Source organism: Nasonia vitripennis, chromosome 2 (genome assembly GCF_009193385.2).
Source record: "Nasonia vitripennis strain AsymCx chromosome 2, Nvit_psr_1.1, whole genome shotgun sequence".
NCBI lineage: Eukaryota > Metazoa > Arthropoda > Insecta > Hymenoptera > Pteromalidae > Nasonia > Nasonia vitripennis.
In genome coordinates this window covers 6,461,656-6,481,128 of record NC_045758.1, presented here as the reverse complement: position 1 = coordinate 6,481,128, position 19,473 = coordinate 6,461,656, and the positions used below count along the sequence as shown (strand labels likewise).

Below are 19,473 nucleotides of genomic sequence, written 5' to 3'. Positions count from 1 at the left end.
CAAGGACGCACATCAAAGAGTTCGTTCTGGAACGTATGCGCTCAGCAGCAATAAGAATCAGCCTGCAGGCGTTGGCTGCGCGCGCTCACGCACTTATCAGCGACATTGTAGCTGCGCGGCGCTGCTAATCTTCGTGAAACATAAATCTCTGAAAGACAGGTCGGTGTCGCTGCCGCCGAGGGAGAGAAGGAGAGAGCCTGATAACCTCGGTCTCTTCTCTCTGCAGCAGCAGCAGCAGCAGCAGCAGCACTATCAGCCTGATGCTCGAGTGAATCTCTCCCGGGACCAGTCCTTCGAGCTGTTGTCGCGCGCGCGCGCGCTCGCGGAGATTCAGTGTGCTTGGTGCGCAAATTAATTATACTACGCTTGCTCCGGCGCGCTAAACAGTCTCTTGGAGAAAGCCGACGGGACGCAAAACGAGAAGCAGCCGCGCGTTAATCTACCTGTGTTTCTGCGGCGTATATAGCTGTTAAATCCTGTGCTCCCTCTCGCTCGCACACACACACACCCACGCACGCTTATCAACGATTATAAAGTAAGCTTCACTTGTTTTAAAATCTCTCGTTTAATGCCTGCTTCCATGAGGCTCGTTGACCTTGGGGCGACACCTTATACCCTCTTACGTGAGAAAAATCGGCAGCTGGCTTTTTTTCAACTCGAGCCAATAGCGCAGAATTAAGAGTATCGTGTGTTGTAGATAAACAAGCCGGGATTTGTATCAAGTTCAATGCACCGGAGGCTACTCAGATATACTATTGCTCGTGCAGCGATTTTTCTCTCCCTCTCTCTCTCTTGAAGCGTGCTTGAATAATCTGTTATTAATGTTGATTAATCTGGCGCTGCTGAACTTTTTTTACCGAGAGAGAGAGAGAGAGAGAGAGAGAGATGAATGTTCGAGAGTCGTTATAATTCAAGCGGCGTTTTCAAGGCCCATCGCGGTACGGTTCGCGCTCGCGCGCAAAAACGATGATGGCCAGTTTCGATTCGACGAACGGAAGTATAAGTGGAATCGCTCGCTTATTTTCGTTCCTCGCTTTTCTCCCTTTTTCTCATCGCTACACTCGGAACCCCTTGGAATGCTCGCTTGCGCGTATACCACCGTCGAAGTTTGCGATACTTCTTATTCCTCGTGCGGAGCAAAACCACGCATTACAGCTAACCAAGCACCGGCTACTGTTTCGTTAGTTCGTCAGCCGGAATCGGTTCTCACCGGGAGATAGAAAAAAGCGTAGCAAGAAGCCACTCTTCGAACTCGTTTAATTTCATCCAAGACAGAGAGAGAGAGAGAGAGAGAGAGAGAGAGAGAGAGAGGCCGCACGGATTTTCGAAGACACAGCTGATTTGAAGAACGTGAGCGTAAACGATCGACGCGAGTAGCGGTCTTTGTGAGAGAAAAAAATGAGGAGGGAAGAAGGCGGGGAGAGGATCGAGAAGGCAAGAAATAAGCCTCGAGCTAGGACTATGGGGCTATCTGTCTCGGTTCGTCCGGCTCGCGACGTGACAATGCAGCGCGCCGGAAGGTTAATGGAACCGGAGATCGGCCTCTTATCGCGAGTGAGAGAGCTGCACTGCGCCGCCACCTGACGTAATTGATAGACGCTCTGATGCAGCCGACGCCGGTCCTTATATATACGCCTCTCGCTATACTTTTTCTCTTTCGAGCAGAGCTGATGGGAGGATATTTAGAGCTGAAATAGTGCGCGCTCGCTCAGAGTCAGGTATCAATCCGAGTCTCCCTGTGGGAGACTTTTATACATTCGGTGCTTCATTGCTTGCTATACGTCACTCGAACGACGTTAATGTAACTTGTGCTAGGACAACGGTTATGCGGAGTGTTATCTAACCTGCGATGCGGCTAATATACGAGAACGACGGGAAAAAGAGCTTTCACTCGAGCCGCGTGTCACGACGACGATTCGTGTGACTTTCATAAACAAAAGCCTCTTTTTTACCCTCTCTACTGTGACTAATACTTTCTCTATCTCCGAGCGCGATTGCGATTCGGAAGCGGACCTCTGAACTATTTTCATTTTTTTTTTGCTCGCTAAAAACGTTCCAATCTTATCACCCGAGCGAACGTCGATAACGCGGTGAGTCACGTCGGCAGAAACCTTCATTCAAGCGAATTAAAAACGTAAACTCTACGCACGAAAGAGCTACAACAACAAAGCCGTACATTGTCACACACACACTCGATTCGATCGAAGCTCGCAATGCCATTTTCATCGCATCCCCGTTATAGTTATCTCTCTGATCCCCCCGCAGTGACACACTCGATTCTCACGAGATGATGATGAGGGCTTGCCACATATCTCGCGAGACGTATAATAATTCGTGCAGTCCGCCGTTGCTCTCTTATAACGTATCCCACAATGCTGGCTTTCATATACCCTATATACGTATCAACTTGAGAAGCGTATACGATCCAGTTCGCGGCGGAACTCGATGACGCAAGTCCGAGGAGTAGCTCCAGAGTCGACGTATAGTGTCAATTAAAAAAATTTTTATCAGACAGCTCGGCTATTCTTTTAATCCATTCAAATTACGAGGGGACTTTGATCAATTACGTGGATATGTCACTCTCGTGTTCTACACTTTAGAAAAAATAATAGCCACTGACGCGTCCTGAGCGCTGCTGTAGATTAGATAATTGGAAAAACTTTAAACCGTGAAATTCTCTATTTACTTCTGCTTATTAACGCCCAGAAAAAAAAAGATCAATTGCGGCGCTGCACGCTCTCTTTACCCCGGCGTCTCGGTTGCACTCGTCTACCACTATATGCATGTACATAACACACCCGCGTCTTCCTGGCGAGTATAGGGAATTCCGGAAATATCCGATTTCTCGCAAGTAAAAAGGGCTTCCTCGGCCCCTTTTACACACATACATACATACGCGCGTATGCACAGGAGGAAAGAAAATACGTATGGGCCGCCGCGCTGAGCTCGAGAGAGCGAGAGCCTTGTGCTCTATTTTCTCGAGAGTGCTTATACGCTCCGGGGCTCTTGAAAAATCCGTTCGAGGATCGTTCGCGGCTTTTTGGCAACGAGTCCAATTCCCGTCCTACATCATACGCGTAATATAACTGGCTTTGTTCCGGCTAATGGCACGGCGGTATAATACAGAGAGAGAGAGAGAGAGATATCTAGATTAGATTAAAACTCCAGAGTTGGAAGTGTATATGTATATATTCTCAAAGTTCGCTCATGTTATTCCTTGGCTTCATACAAGTCGGTCGCGAAGAGCAAAGTAAAAAAAAAATAATAGTTTCTCGTAATACAATACTGTGTGTACACAATAATAATAACAACAACAACAACAACGACGACGAAAAATTCATCTGACGGCTTTCCTGATGTCCTCGACGGCCTCGAGCATCCTCAGCAGTATGTTTCTGTTCTCCTCGTCCCTCTTCTTCGCGTACTCCAAAAACTCGCCGATCTTCCTCTCGAGTTTCGATTCTCGGCTCCCCTCGTCGTCCCTCTGATCGTCCAGGGCAGTTCTGGCGCGTTTCCTGCTGCGTCCGTTAGCAGCAGCGGTAGCGATCGGTTCCAGAGGCGGCAATTCCGAGCTGCTTCGTCGGATCGGTCTTATCGTCAGTTCCGTCGCTCGAGGGAGTCGTGACAGCAGGTCGCTGGCAGCGCGTTTATTCATCTTGCTGCTGCTGCTGCTCGATAGCCTGAAATGCACAAACTTCCTTTACAGGGCTGCCGCTTTTACGACTGTATTTTTCGAATGCAGCACGTGTGTTCCGCCGGAAGGCATTCGTTCCGGGCTCTTGGCCGATTAGCGTCAAAGGAGTTATTGCAGCCGCGCGCGCGCGCGCGCTCGCGTGTGTGTGTGGGCTATTTATAGCCCGAGAGAAAAATAAAATACGCTAATTGCTCACCTGGTGGCCGTCCTCGGCGTCCTCTCGATGTCGAAGACGTGTCCCCTCCTGAGCGGCTCCAGTCCCGGGACTTTGCTCGTGCTGCCCTGGTAGAGGTTCACGGAAGCGTCGTCCTCGTCCTCGTCGTTGTCCACCGAGACGCAGAGAAACTCCTGGGGGTTCAGCTCCTCTTCCTCGTCCTCCTCCTCGTCGTCGGATGGCTGACGCGTCGGTTCGGACGACGGAGTAGACGTGCCGCCGAGGACCTCGTCTATAGCAGCGTAGAACGGCCAGGATATGTCGTCCGCCTTGTTCTTGTCCCCGTGAACGGGATTCTTCAGCTCCTGGCGCGAGGAGAAATTGATGCTTTTTTAAAATCTTAATCAGAGCACGTCATTATACGGAGCGCGCGCGTATGCGAGTATAATTTGCGGCGCGCGCTTTTTTTTCGCATTCTTTATTGTAAACGCTTAACTTTAACGAGCCTCCCGAGCTACAAAGTTGACCACAATTTTATAGTCCATACTCGAGGCCGTTAACCCATCTTTAAAATTACTTAAACTTTTTGCGCGGCGACGTGTAACGCGCTGCGAAATTCCTTTGCGGCCTTTCTCTCTCTCTCTCTCTCTCTCTCTCTCTCTCTCTCTCTCTCTCTCTCTCTCTCTTCTCGGCGAGGGTATCAAAATTTCATTGCTTTATACAAACTCTCGCGCTACTTTTTAATCGACGATTATTATAGTTTGGAAAAAACGCGATTCGTCTTAAAAGCAGCGACGCGAAATTGGATTTCCTCGTATAAAGCGCGCTTGTATAATACGGCTTATCTATAATTAGAGGTATAAGCTTGCGCTCACTTTATACTGCTGCAATAAGTTTGACCATTTCTTCTTAAGTACCCGATAGTGAACGTCAGCCATAATGCTTGGGAACTCTTCTCTCATCTGTCGAAGTATGTACCTGATAAAAAGAAACGGTTTCGATCATTAACTGCTGCTGCTGCTGCCTCTCCTTCGCATGTATCGCTTTTACACGTACATATCTGAATCGAAAATGGCTGTATCGCGTCGGGAGTAATTAACAGAGTTTCCGAGTAAAAAAAACGCAATAAATTTGCTTCAATATGCATATAAGCTCGATTTTCGCGAGATTATGTCAGGCTTATGTAAGAAAATCCTCCCATCAGACCTGACACGTCCGCGCGCGTGTAGGTGTAAAGATACCGCGCGCGCGCGCGCGCGGGCAGCGCAATACGTTTTATCGTAAATCGTGCACGTACGAGCGAGCATTAAATATCGCCAGGGAAAATCACACAGTCATCAGCTGCACAGCCTATATTCGCCTGCAGTATTAATACAAAGAGACTATTATTATTCGGCTCTTTTTTCTCCCGTTGGCTCGCAATTTATTGGCCCACTTTCCGCGAGTCGAGAAATTTGAAACTACGCGCCGCGCTTTTTTGTATGCAACAGATCTCTATCGAGCCGCTAATTAATTATGCTGATATATTGCCAGAGAGTCGCGCGCACCTCGTTTCTCGAAAATATAAGAAGCTTAATGAATTGATAAGCGTAGTGTTGCGAAATAAAATTACCGTACCTTCGATTCCGCGAATGTATAAACGCCCGGGGGGGGGGGGGGGAGGTGGAAGGGAATAGGCGTGCGCATTTTGACGCAGCCTTAATGAGGGGGGAAAAGAGCGCGTAGAAGAGTCTCGCGACGATGCCGCTTTGGCGATTGGCGCATCGCTATTTTCGCTTTTTCACCGGCGCATCGGCGACTTATTTATCGAGATGTGTGCTCCGCATTTACGTGTCCGCGTGTGTTTTACACATCTATATGCGGGTATATATCTTATTCCCGCTGAATTAATTACTCGGCCGACGAGTCGAAAGTCCCTTTCGTCGGCGGAATATGATTCCCCGAAGACATTGCGCCACATTGCACGTCTTTGATTTCCGACTCGGCGAAACGCGCGAAGCGAGCGGGAACAAAAGAAGCTTTCGCCGAGTTGTAATAATAATCGGCCGAGCGCGGCCACGAGGGCCATTACCGCGATTTTCGGTGACCCTTATATTACGTGCCTGCAGCGACGACGACTCTCGTTATTTCCATCGAGTATAACGAGCGAAAGAAAAAGAGTATTTTTTGCTGTACACACACTTGTTCCAGGATCTTACATAAACGTTGGCGCGGCGCTATCTCGCGCAAACTCCGGTACTCGGCTTCGAAGCCAGTATATTGTGTCAGTGTATTTGAACGTTGGATTGCGCTCAAGATAAACAGATGCAAGTGTCGCTGAAGGAGGAAAAAAGAATTGTACGAAGCTGCTGCTGCAGGTGTCGAGAACGTAATCCGGTTCTCGTCACCGCAAGCGCGTGATTTCGTGCTCGCGTCAAAAAGTTAATAATAATACTCACTCCCATCCAGCTTGCGCCGAGTACTTCCTTCCGGTGAACATGTTGCCGTGCTCTTTCCTCAGCTGGATGAATCGGCAGGTGAGGTTCTCCGTCCCTGTGTATGAAAAAAAAAAAAAAACAAACACGTCTCTCTTGAGATAAGCCTCGAGGGCAGCGGCGCATATGCAGACGCGAGAGAGATAACGAAGACTCGCACGGGCGAGTCGCCTCTCTCTCTCTCTCTCTCTCTCTGGTGTTTTTGTTACAGCGAAAAATCAAGCGTAGAGAAGAGCTAGCAGCCAAAAGAGAGAGACACGCACACACCGAGGCGTATGCACAATAGCTATATATCTCGAGCACGGAGAGAGAGAGAGAGAGGGAGAGAGAGTGGGCTACTCGAATTACTGGTCTACAATCGGGCAAAACTCACATCGGAACTTGGCGTGATGGTAGACTACGTGGCTGCCGCTGCTGCTCGTCATGCTGCTGCCTCTTCGCGCGGTGGACTGCTGCATCGGTCGTCGACGATGATGATGACGCTGAGTAGGAGGCGGCCCGAGCGATGATACTTGTCATGTCTTCGCCTAGGGAGATCCCTGCTGCGCACTGAAATCTAGACCCCAACTCAGTCCGCAGCGCCAGAGACTACGACCGTCGCGCTCTTCGGCTCTTGGCGGTGGGCGCATTTTCTTCTAACTCGAGAGCTACCGCTGCCGCTGCTGACGCTATACGCTCTCGCAGCTTCTTACCGCAGCTCTCCGATACGACGAGGTGTATAGAGGAGGAGGAGGAGGGGGAGAAGGAGGAGGAGGAGGAGGAGGAGGAGGAGGAGGAAAACATAAAGCGCGGATTCATCGGTATAAGAGGCCGCAGAGCTGCATATGCGCCCGGATGGAAAACTCGCGCCAAAGCTACGCTGACGACCCCCTTGCGGCGGCGAGCGGAAGTTTTTGGGGGCATCTGCCGTTGGTTCGGTTGGACGACTGCCTTACCGACGGCGATGCGTGTACTGTTTAGATTTCACTGGTCGCCGACTGTGCGCGCAACAAGTTGCACGACGCGCCTGCGGGATTCCTTCGAAAAGCTGCAGCGTCTATACTCGCCTCCTTCGTCGTCCCGTCATTAAAACTTTATTACCCTCCCGCAGCCCCTCACAATGCCTGTATAGTATCTCCTATTTCTGTCCAGGTATATTCCTATGTGTATCGGGAGAGGAAAAAAAAAAACCAGAACGCGCAGCGTGCTCGGGCTCTCCTTCCCCTCTTGCCCCCCTTCCTCTCGCGCTCTCACGGAACACTGCACCTGGATGCATCGCTCGATAGTTTCCGAGAATTTCTCTTTTCCACTCCCGCTCTTTAAAACCTGTGCGCTCTCGTGTGTGTGCGCGCGTGTGTGTGTGTATACAGAGAAAACAACGACCAGAGCGGAGCGCACGGTCCTGTATCCGGTCGAACGTGCGCCACCTTTTTCAACTGCTGCTGCTGCAGTTGCTGGAGAAGAGAGAGGATTTGTATCGTGTACGTATACGGTATAATTTATTTGGTTACTGGAAAATTGCTGGTCGAAAGTTTCGGCCTTGCCCTTGAAACACTTGCTTGCTCTGAGCCGCGCAAGGTTGCGAACCACCGGCTCTGGATTTTATTGCTTCGCCCGCACAGGTTCAGCTCGCTTTCTGGCTCCGAATTAAGCGCGAAGGAACACGACTCCTTTGAGACGTTTAGTCTTCAATATATACACCGGCTATATAACCCTTTTTTGTTTGGGCCCTTCATTCATGTGATATCTTAGCGGTGCACCGAACGGATCCTTTTCTTCCCGGGGCATAGAGGAGAGTTTTTAAAGCGCTAAATCTCCGGCTGCGTTTCACACGACGACGAGGATTATTTGCCCTCGCGCGCTTCGTTCGTTCACGATCCCGGTGTAGTGCGGGGGCGAGTTAAAACAAACACGGATGATTTTGACTTTCAGTGAAAAATCGAAGCGACTCTCGACGATTTTAATATTCGTCTCGAGCGTTTATACTCGATTGATCCTGACTAATGGCTATTTTAACGTATACACGTTCAGGCGACGCGCGCATTAGCATGAATTCACTTATGTATACACGCAAGAAGTATTCTCGTCTAAGAACTGAGAAAACAAGTTTCGATGTTTGCACAGCGTCAAAAATCTGTCAACGCGCGCGCGCGCGCGATGGAGAAAAACTGCTAACGCTTATTCCGATCGCGTCACTAATCAAATATCACTCCAATGTCGATTATAAAAACTTACTTACTAACTTACCATTCTCTTTCTTTGTATGTTCCAGGTAAGCTTTGCTACACGACTCGCTTCTCCTGCACAATACGTGAGTTTAAAAAATTTTTAAAAACACGGATTCGCTATGCCATAAACGGTAAAATCCTGCAGAGGAGAGGAAAAAGGCAAAAGGGGCATTAAAATTTCAGTCGACAAGCGCGAGGTCGCCGCTGCATCCCGTGCAGCCTGATCCGGCCCTGCCCATGCGTTTTCTCCCCCACTCTCCGTACAGCTCGCGTTTTTCTTCTCGATTCCATCGCACTTCGTTCCTCCCGCTATTTCAACTCCCGTACGCTCGTTCGGTACTTTCGATTTTAGCTCCTTATACTTTTAAAATGCGGTAGAAGGGAAGGAGCGCTATGATTAGGTGAAATCCTTCTGGGCCTTTAATCTCTCTGCGGCTACCTTGAAACGATATATAGACAATGCGCTGCACGTCGAGTGGCTCTTTCTAAGCATCGCTCTCCGATGTTGGGTGCGCGCAGCGGGTTGGGCCAGTTAGAGCCGCCGCCGTTGCCGCTTCCTCCCTCGGTGCGTGACTGTATATAGAGTCCGCTCAACGGTGGAGCACCACTGGCTATATACGAATACTGGAATATACTCGCTGCACCGACGACTGCCTCGACTGTACCCGACTGCTCCGTTCCCTGTAGCTATATAGGAGTGACAAAAAATCAACAGTCAATGCTGTAAATCGCACTGTTGTCACAACGGCAGATATCGACGAAAACAAACGAAAAGCATAAAATGACGCAGTAGGTACACGCAGCATAAGCAGCGTGAAAAAAAAAAAGGAAGGAAGGAAGCTAGGTTGAGGATCAGCGCAGAGTGTACACACAGAAACTCTCCGCCGCATCGCACATAGCGTAGAAGGGGCAGAGAAGAGTAGGAGAGGAGAAAGAGGAAGAGAGACGGGGAGGCAAGCTGCCTGCAGCGGCGGCGGCGGCGGCCAGAAACCTCGAGTCTCGACGGCTCAGTTGAGTGTAGAACACCGAGCACGCCATGTTTTTCCCTTCGCCGCGCTGCCGCCGCTTCTGCCATTCGGACTCCTAGTATACTCACGCGTTACTCTGTTCACCCGCGATACACCTCGTTGCTCCTCTGCATTGCATACCTATACGCGTATAGTAGTAGTCGCCCGCGAAAATTCATCAGAGCCGGATACTCATCATGCCGGCGGTTGGCGCGCAAGCGCTCTCGCTCACTTGAATCGCAAAAGCCTCGTTGCTGTATACCGAGGAGAGGGAGAGCGAGAGAGAGAGAGAGAGAGAGAGAGAGAGCGAGCGGTGCATCGTGCGCGCGCGCGAGCGCGTGGGTGGTGCCGTACAAGTCGCCGTGTTTTCCGATACACAATATACACAAGTCAGCGTACAAGGGCCGCTTGTGTGATTGTTGACGTTGTGAGAGTGCGAGGCTTTTTCGAGGTTATAGCAGCCTGTTTATACTTGTACGTGTCCGGTGCATATAGAGCAGAGGGACGAGCTGGCGGCCCTCACCAGCAGCAACGGCGCGAGGCGCAGTGTCATGGAAGATCTGCACAACGGAGTCGTCCTCATCAAGTGTAAGTCTCATCTCTGGCCCGCTCACTTGTTGCTTCGCTCTCCCTACCCCTCGCTGCTCTGTGAATCCCTTTAAAAACGAGACGACGACGCTATGTATGTAGAGAGCTCTGCTCCCTCGCTTCTATTCTTCTCTATAGCCGGCGTCGACTACGATGATTACTCTTCTCGACGTCGCGTCTTTTTTTAACGCCGCACGCATGACGCGTTGCGTAACTCGTCGTCGCGGTGACCTTTTATAGGGTTGCCCTGCACGTCGTGAGGATTGTCGTAATTCCGGAGCGAAAACAAGAGGACGTGCAGCGAGGATGGACGCCGAGCTTAGAAGCCGCTGCTGCGTGTAACCTTCGCTGCTCGGCTTTTATTACTCTCTCTCTCTCGGTGCAGCAACAGCCGGTCAAAGGTGGTAATCCGACGCGGCCGAGCTCGAGCCATGACTGTACCTCGCGTAGACAGTGCTTAGAGCATCGGTTCTTTACTTCGAGTGTATCGCAAGATCTACGGGAATCACCCAATGACCCACTAATTGATATTCGCAGAGGAAACCTCGCGCATCGTCGTCAGCTGTTATAGAGAGAAATTAATTAACGAAAAGCCAGCTCTGCGAAGCCTTGCAAATTAGCCGCGAGTTCGCAGGCCATTGTTGAAATTAACACGCGTATAACGCAGCACAATTCATAACCTCGAGAGAGAGAGAGAGAGAGAGAGCTGTTCGCTCGATTCTCCCGCGGTAACGAGAAAGCCTTATATCCTGATGAATTTTCCCTCTCAAAGCGCCCGTGTGCATTATGAAGCATAATTACGGAATAGCGCGTGCGCCAGTGTAAACAATGCAGCGGCGGTAGCGCCACGGTCGCGATGCACTTAAAAGAGCACATGCACATGGCGTATACGCTTTACGTAACGTCGTCGCAAAGCAGTAGCGGCAGTGGGTATAGAGAATAAATCTCTCGACGCAACGATGCTGCTACAGAGAGAAACGCGAGCCGAAGGTTCAAGACCCGCAAGAAGAATCCTCTCTCTCTCTCTCTCTCTCTCTCTCGCTTTGCCCCTCGTTCAAGGACTCGCAAGCGAGAGATACCAGTATACGCGCAAGCGGAGGTGCTCGTTTCTCGGCGATTGATACACACATAGACACACATGTGGAGAGAGAAACTTCCGAAGGGTTATCTCACGCGCGGATTCGCGAGAGCGCACACGCGGAAAATGATCCGATAGCAGAGCGGGGGGAGGGGGGATTAAGGGTCGATGACTGCGGAGAGCAACGATCGTTTTACTTTGCGCCGACGCGTTTCCTGGGCCCATCTGTCACCTTCGCGCGAATGTTACCCGATCGACCTGCCTCAATTCGATATTCGCGCGTTTCTTTCTCCGCGAGGCACATCGACATCTTTTCACCTGCGGTTTACGCGTATGATAAAGCGTCGATTTGGCCAAATTGTATATCTGGCTTCCTCCTTTCTTTCTCTTGAGTGAAGCTGATCAAGCGAAGCGAACGATAACCTTAAATTGAGGAGGGAATATCGCCGGCTGCTGCTGCTCTCTCTCTCTCTCTCTCTCTCTCTCTCTCTCGCGTATTATACTATTGCTCGCGAGACGGCAGAGCAGCAGCTGCTCGAGAGAGAGAGAGAGACTTGACCGCCAGTGTATATTATGTACACAGGGCCGTTGCTCGAGAGCAGGAAAAACTCGTCCGGCACTGCTGCTGGATAGCGATGCTAACGTTCTTAATTTCGTCATTTTTTCACTTTCTAAAGTAAGCCGCGCGCAAGTGTTTGCTCCGAGTCATTTTTCTAATTTCCGGTATATAGCTTCGCGCGCGCGCGCTCGAGTTTGATTGAATTGAAAGCTGATTTGCGTTTCTCTCTCAAAGAGAAGAGAGAGAGAGAGGAGCCAATCTGCGAAGAAGAAAAAAAAGTGTGTACAAGCCGAAGAAATTGAGTTCGTATGTGCGAGCGCGCTTAATTGTTCGCGCGAATTTTTATTGAAATCAATTGGCCACTATACGCGCATACAGTCGCTGCATCGTAACGATCGTCATCGGCATCATCGCTCGCTCGTACATACGCGGCTAATTAAGCGCCTCTCTGCTGATGCTCGCGCTGCAGCGAGTAATTGAGCGCAACTGTGTATATTCGCGTCCGAAATTCTAATTTTGTTTCGCACACCGGAAATACGCCGAGTCGTTCGCTGCTGACGACGTTAACGAAATTTTCATTCTCTTCAGCGCTATACGTGTATGTGTGTGTTTGCAGAAACATTCGCACCCGTGAAAGTGAAATCGAACGAGTCTCTGATGGTGTGTATCGGGAAAAGAAAAGGGAAATTTCGTACAGTCGGCTGCTTTCCTGTGTGTATCCTCCAAAATCGATGTAGCGTATAGAGAGCGGAGCGCGATCGAGTCATCGACTAATTGTAGCAGCCCCGGTGTTGTTCCGTTGCGGAGCAACAGCGATTATTTTTAGGGTCGCCCTCGTTCGTCGGCTTACCTTGGGTCGCATGAAAATTTAGGCACGCTTCACTTGCCAGAGAAAAAAAAGTACAGTATAAGCTATGTGTGTGTGTGTGCGTGTGTGGGTGTTGTATGCACGTGCAGTTGGGACGTGACCGCGGTTCGACGAATGAATTCGATGTTTGAATTTCTCGAAAGTGCACCACTTGAATTCCAGGTAAAGGTTGGAAAAACAGTTTATCTAAAATCGGTAGCGCTTGTAAACGAAACGGCGATTTCGCTAACCCAAATAAACGATGTATAGGTACTGCATCGTCGTCGAGATCTTCATCGAAGCGTGTCGTGCGTGCGGAGATACATACGCGCGGTTTAATCGCAATCTAGAAAACAGACTCGACTGTCGCTTAATTAATCCGGTGGTATATACCTATAAGCTTTTTGCTGGGTAGACCTGTATCGAACCGGCACCGCGCGCGGTTCTACTTCCCCCCACGATCCCGTTCGCGAAAGTCGATCTTTCCCGAATAACAGGTGTCGATGTTCTCCGTACCTCGTCCGTATAAATAGTCGCTAGAGCATTCGAAAATCTTCAAGCTCGTTCTTTCCGCGCCGTTTTGTATGCGGTTCTGCCGCCGCCGCCGCCGCCGCCGCGGGTTAATGGATCCGACGCCGCGTATACGCACAGACGATCCGATCGCGTGACTCATCCCCTCTCTCTGTCTCTCTGTCTCTCGAGGATCAAGATTCCGCGGATAACGATACGCTTTTGCGCTGCGCTTTATTCCGAAATCGAGAGCAGGTGTCGCGCGCAGCCATAACGCGTTGAAAATTAAACTCGCTCCGAAACGCGCTTTCGAGTCTATATAATATAACCGGCCCGTCACAATGAACGAGCCTGCTTTTCACGGTCTAATCGTTGCAGCCCGTACAAATTAACTCCGTTCCGTCCCACACGCCGCCGCATGCATACTCGAACGAAATCAAAAATAGCTTTTGCCCTCGTCGTCGTCGTCGGCTGTATACGCACGCGTCTTTTACGATCTGCCTAATGAAACTGGCGCGCGCTCGGCTGTTACTGCTTCGGAGAGACTTCTTTCTCTCTCTCTGCGTGGAATAAGCTCGTATACAGCACATATATATATATACTGAGGTAATATTTTGCGTCACCCCCGAGTGCGCGAACGGGACTCTTGTGTGTCGTCGTTGAAAATAAAGCCGCCGCAGTCGTTTCGCACATGTGCGAACTCACGCGCGGCTTTTCATCTCTCTCTCTCTCTCTCTCTCTCTGTATGGCGATGCGGAGAATCGAGAGGAGAAGAAAGGAGTTCTCGTCTTAGGCGCACATGAATAATTCAGCCGCGCGCGCGGATTGTGTTGTAATTTGGCAAAGTGGTTTTCGCAAAGAAAAGCTTTTCATTTGCTGAGAGATCGTGAAGTTTGCAGATTTGCCCAACCGGGCGCTTTGTTATGTAGTATAGGTATATAAGGTGGAAAATGCGGGGCTTTCTTCGCGTGAAACCGATGCATCGCGGAATGAAAAAGCGAATCGTCACATCCTGCGGGCGAGTCGCGTCGCTGTATAAACACACAGTCTACCATACGGCTTTTACAAGGGACTTCCGGAAAGCCGAAGGCCGCTGCTATGCTCGCCGATTAATTGTATGTTGTCCTCGTTTTTAATCGCCGCTCAGCGACGCATCTACGTCGTCTGCTTTCGCCTTACGATGTGTACGTATATAAAGTCGGCGGCGGCGCATGTGATCTGCCCCCTTCGGCCTACTGTGCTTTAATCTTCGAATTGACTCGAGAATTACGAGGAGCGAGAGAGAGATATTGAAATAAATCCGCAGCGTTCGTGTATAGAGAGAAAAAAAAAAGCTCCGCGCGGTAAATTCCGAATAACTGGACTTCTTATTTTCCATACACGTATACGTCGCATGAGACTGCACACATTGTCGAGTAAAAGAGAGAAGGAATTCTTTGTCGAGTTCGAGGATCGATTAATGTAAAACAGGGCCGTGGCTGCGCGCGGCTTTTATGAAAGCATCCTCTCTCGTGTGTATAGCATAATGCCGCGGCGGGCCACCCGAGGAAAGTAAACAACTATTGTTTGATTTGCGTTCCGCCTCGTGGATTTATTCATGAAATCAACGACCCGCTCTCTCAGACGCAGCTCTCTTCTTTATAGAGTCTATCTCTTGACTAACTGAATTCGTGTTTTCTTTACTGAGGCGCTTAAAACGAGGAAATTCCCGCGCTCGCTGCATACACATTTTGGAGAAATTGATGATAAACGCGTGAACGCGTCGTGTACGCGTTATATTTATGACGAATCGTTTGAAGTATAGATACAAAATAAAAAATTACCGACAAAAGTGACTCACGCACTCATAGTCGTCGGAAGTACATACGGCATTCCTGTACAGACCGGCGGGGAAAATCTGCAATGAGGCTCGTCAGCTCAGTCCTCTCTGGGCCCCTCCCACCCTTTCACCCGCACGCATACCAGCTTATCTCTCCAAAGAGCCGCTACGCATATTTCAGATACGCTGAGTAAGCGCGGATCGAGCTCCGAATAAGGGTTCACTGACTCGAAAACTCGCCTGTCCTTCCATACGCACACACTGCCCTGCCATATCCCGCGCGCGAAGATTCTAATTGAACAGACGTTATTTCGTAAGGCGTATACGCGCGCGAAAAAAAGGAGTGTGTTGCGAGCGCCGCGCTTGAATCATCGCATCGTCGTCGGCGAAAAAGAGAGAGAGAGAGAGAGAGAGAGAGAGAGAGAGAGAGAGAGATGGCTTGCGGCTAGATAGAGAAAGACAGAGAGTGCGAGAATCAATGGTGAATCATGCAACGCAACTCCAACCGCAACGACCACCACCACCACCACTGGTTTAACGGACTCGATGCTGATTTTTTCCCTCTCGAATTTACCGACGCGCACGGCTATGAGATCTCTATGATGCCGCGGCGTTTCAAGGACGAGCGTCTATCGTTTTTTTATTCGCCGTTGTAACTGACCACTTTTTCTGGTTCCACCTGTAATCGCTGCTGTGGATTATCGAGCCGCTAGTTGGATTTTGCAACGAGAGGGAGAGAGAGAGAGAGAGAGAAGAAAACGCCCGCTGCGCCGATATGCTCTTGCATTTCTGTTTCGTTTTGGCCGCGCGTTATAATGTTCTTTCAATGAATGAACGGGAGAGAATGAGTCACGGAAAAAGAATAGTCGGTACGACAGATCTCTATCCTATAGCCGATACTGCAGGTTATATTACCCGACATTCTTTCCATTTTTCAAAAATAGCGACTAATTCAGTCCAACTGTCTCTCAACTACTCGTTGACCCAGAAACGCGTGAAAAAAAGAATCAACTTCTTCCGACAGAGCTCTATACACAGCGCAATTCATCAAGCCGCGCAAGACACACGACCCCCCGCAGGCATTGTTCGCAAAACGGAAAAATAAATAATACGCGAAAAAAGGCTACGCGCGCAGCTAGAATATTACAAAATCAAGCATCGACGGACACACGGCACGTAACAAACGGGGTCCAAGACAGCTGAATTTATCGGCTCCATAAATCCAGGCTGAAAATGCAAAATTTTCCCGCGCGCGCGCGCGCGCACAAAACTTAATCCTTATCTCTCCCGGCTATAATCTAGCCACATACGTTACACGCACACACGCCGTCGTATTATTCAGTTCCTCTCAATGTAATCGTACACGCGCTAATGCGCTGGTCATCGGTCCAATTAACTCCTGCTCAAGCTCACGCGCGAGAAATAGAGAAAGAGAAAGATAGTGATATAATATTACCAATTATTCTTGCTCAACGTGCATACGGCGTTATATAAATTTGTTCCGACAGCCCGAGCTTCGCCCACGCGTAAACAGCCAAGCTTGTCAATGGACCACGTGCTGCTGCACCTCGTATAATCTATATACTGGCCTGTGGAGCTATAGCTTGTTTTTTAATTATTGTATCGAGAAAGCCGAGGATATTCCGTCGATGTTTCCTGGAACATGTATGTGTGTGTGTTTACCTTCCGATGCGGAAGGAGCTTTAAATCTCCAGAAGCTCAAGTTTAAGGCTAGAGCAACATCGTCAACTCTCGACGTTTAATCCTAGAGCAGTAGAGAGAGAGAGAGAGAGAGAGAGAGAGAGAGAGCTAAGATCAGCGGCTAATTGTAGCTCGAGCGTGTCCAAATATTTGCTAATGCGGCGTATTCAGCTTGAGTCAGAAAGCCGATTTGAAATGCCGACCGACGAGAGCTTGTGTTGTATACAAAAAGACGAATAGCCGCGCGATTAAAATTTCAAAATCGATTTTCCCTTTCGGTAATCAACGTTTGTACGTAGGCTACGTTCATTCATGAAACACACACCCACGCGCGGCTTTCCTCGAGCTCGAAAATTACGCCGAAAAAGTCGACGATCTGGGGCACGCTGCCAACTCTCCGGGCGCGAGATAGCCGTTACAAAGCCTGCTATACGCTTGTATAATATCGCCAAGTTATACACGCGCGATTATTAATGGATTCGTTCGAGTGCGTATTCGCCAAGGTTATAAGCTCTCCGACGATGCATTTTTTCCACGTTTTACGCAGCTTGTTGAGCAACTGCGCTGTACATCAGGCTCGTTCGAGTGGACGCGGATTTTTCTGACTTGTCTTTATATACACCTTGCGTCACACGCGACAGACTCGATATTTGCGCAGATCTTGAACGTTCCCTTATATTCTTCTTCTCTTCTCTCAATCGTCCCGATATTTTTCCCGATACATTAATTTGCATTAATTTATACAAATGCTTTATACTTGTCCGAGTAATGCCCAATGGGCGTATGTGGATCATAGGGAAAAAATTCAATTTCCGCGTGCGCGCTGTTATTTACCGTACAGCCAAACAAACGAATTTACGAATTTTTTTCCCTCGATCGCATTTAGCGAAATTCCTCTGACAAGCATGACTTTGTATCTAGACTGATTACTCATACGAGACTAATCAGCCTCTCGGTGTTTTTTGGCCCGATGCGATCTGATCGATTATACCCTTGGCTCCGCGCCAAAAAACGCTGCTATTATAAATCGCGCGAATTAAACTATACACGCGCGAGGCGAATTCCATCGGGTATACATAACTGCACTCACACGCACACAACCCCCTCGAGAATCGTTCCCTCTGGCTTAATTTCGATCCGGTCGGACAGGTTGCGCCGCGCGCGCGCGCGCTCGCAGTTTTCCGCGTGGGAGTTTTATATCGACGCGTGTATAATTTAATATCGTCGTCCCATAAATACTCGCTCTCTTGAAATTCCTCTCGATTGGCTCGTGCAGCGGCCAGTAACCAGTCTCTCTTTCTCTACTCGCGTGTGTCTGTCTGCAGCTGCGACTGATTCCGTCGCTTTAAGCGACTAATCGCTCCTAGTGTACGATATTGTGTCGGAAAAAGAGCGAACTGATTGTAGTGAGCCTTTCTTTAGCCGTTGCGCAATGCGGTCGTTCTCTCTATGTATAATCTTGACGCGCGCGCGCGTGTGCATGTGTGTGTGGGGGGGGGGGGGGGGGCTGAATTTATAGAATCCATAACCGCTCGCGGTTCTTGAAAATCTCGGTAAACGCGCGGGCGTAGAGGCGAAAATACGACGTTTGTTTGAACGGGCACACCGCGTGCGAATTATTATTGACACGAAAATCCTCCTCTGGATAAACAACGCGATATCGCACCAACAGGCCTTTTGGAAAGTGTATAGAAATCCCTGCGTATACACACATGAAAGGTGCGCCTGTTTCTCGAGAGAGAAGCAGCCCAGGCGGCAGACGCGTGTCCGCAACTTGCACCTGCCTCCTCTCTCAGTGTCCTTTTGTTTGCGTAGGCCCACAAGGCGCTGCTCACATTTGCGAGGCACGTGTGCGCCGGCTGCGGAGGCCCTCATATCCGAAAACTTTTTACTACTTTGCCTGTGCGGACGATCTTTATGTGTGTGTGTGTGCGCGCGCGTCTGAGGTACACCTTCCTGGAAGAAGGCCTTGGAGGAGGAAGATATTACACAGAGAGGCGCGTGCAGCAATGAGCGCCCTTTGGAGCCGAGAGGAGAGCACACCTGGCACCGAGATTTTTCAATAAGTTGTCGCCTTAAATTCCAAGCGCCTCGCGTAACGCCGATCAATCACGGTATCTGTGTCGGATAAATAAGAGTCCGCATCGAATGGCATACATAAATTTGCAATTTATACCATCGTTTTTTTATCCAATATTCCGCGTAGCATCGAATCCGTAAGCGAGTCGCGAAGCTTCATTATGCCAAAGTTTAAGTAGTTCGGCTCTCCAACGTATCGGTATGCGTATACGCATGTATACCATCACCAGTAGTGACAAAGTCGCGTCGGGCGTTTGCATATTTCCGGCTGCGGGTGGCTTCCCGCGAATCTCATTGTGTATTGCTTCTCTGTACAACCGGGAGAGCGAGTCAACTTTGCATTGACACCGATGCACTCTCGCATGTGACTGACGTATTCGTAACGCGCGCGTTGCTCTCTGTATCTATATGTATGTTTAAGCAAGCGAGTTGGGCAAGGTTTAGTCTGTGCGCGATTTATCCTCGAGTATTTCTGGTCCCGGATAAGTTATAACGCGGTGTCTGCTCTCGGCTCTGAAACTTATTGGATATTTCGCTGTACGGAGTATGCTATAATGGACTCGTTGAACATTCCTCGCGCGAGCGGAGATATTCCGCTGTAACATACGTATACCTACTGTATAAGCAATGCGCGTTTAAATTATTTATCGGCGGTAAAAGTAGCCTTTTAAATAGGCTCCGCCGCGCTGCGGAGAGAGAGAGGGAGAGAGAGAGAGAGAGAGAGAGAGACACACAAAAGAGCCAGCAGTGCGTGAG

At 49.5% G+C, this 19,473-nt stretch overlaps 2 protein-coding genes across 3 annotated transcripts in view; one reads left to right on the top strand and one right to left on the bottom strand.

The window, feature by feature from the left end:
* LOC100122699 (rho guanine nucleotide exchange factor 10-like protein) overlaps window positions 1-19,473 on the top strand; it is a 46,208-nt gene that overhangs the window by 9,140 nt on the left and 17,595 nt on the right. The window contains exon 1 of one of the 2 annotated variants that reach the window (XM_031923636.2): window positions 9,536-10,124. The exons of the other annotated variant lie outside the window; for it this stretch is intronic. Within the exon in view, the coding sequence (XP_031779496.1) occupies window positions 10,088-10,124 (37 nt within the window). The 5' untranslated portion in view covers window positions 9,536-10,087. Of the gene's footprint in view, window positions 1-9,535; window positions 10,125-19,473 lie in introns of those variants that run through there. 2 annotated transcript variants of the gene reach the window in all.
* LOC100679386 lies at window positions 3,171-7,031 on the bottom strand. Its single transcript, XM_003427112.4, has 5 exons — window positions 6,696-7,031; window positions 6,287-6,380; window positions 4,724-4,826; window positions 3,891-4,213; window positions 3,171-3,680 (listed from the first exon to the last, which is right to left on the bottom strand). Exons 1-5 carry the CDS (start codon window positions 6,778-6,780, stop codon window positions 3,338-3,340), a joined length of 948 nt encoding a protein of 315 aa, XP_003427160.1. The 5' UTR covers window positions 6,781-7,031; the 3' UTR covers window positions 3,171-3,337.

Excerpts from the sequence above, each read along its gene's own strand:
- LOC100679386 (XM_003427112.4), bottom strand. The coding sequence starts at position 6,780 with ATGCAGCAGTCCACCGCGCGAAGAGGCAGCAGCATGACGAGCAGCAGC. Across the intron at positions 6,381-6,695 it reads CCATCACGCCAAGTTCCGAT|GGACGGAGAACCTCACCTGC; the intron begins GTGAGTTTTGCC and ends TTTCATACACAG. Across the intron at positions 4,827-6,286 it reads TCGGCGCAAGCTGGATGGGA|GTACATACTTCGACAGATGA; the intron begins GTGAGTATTATT and ends TCTTTTTATCAG.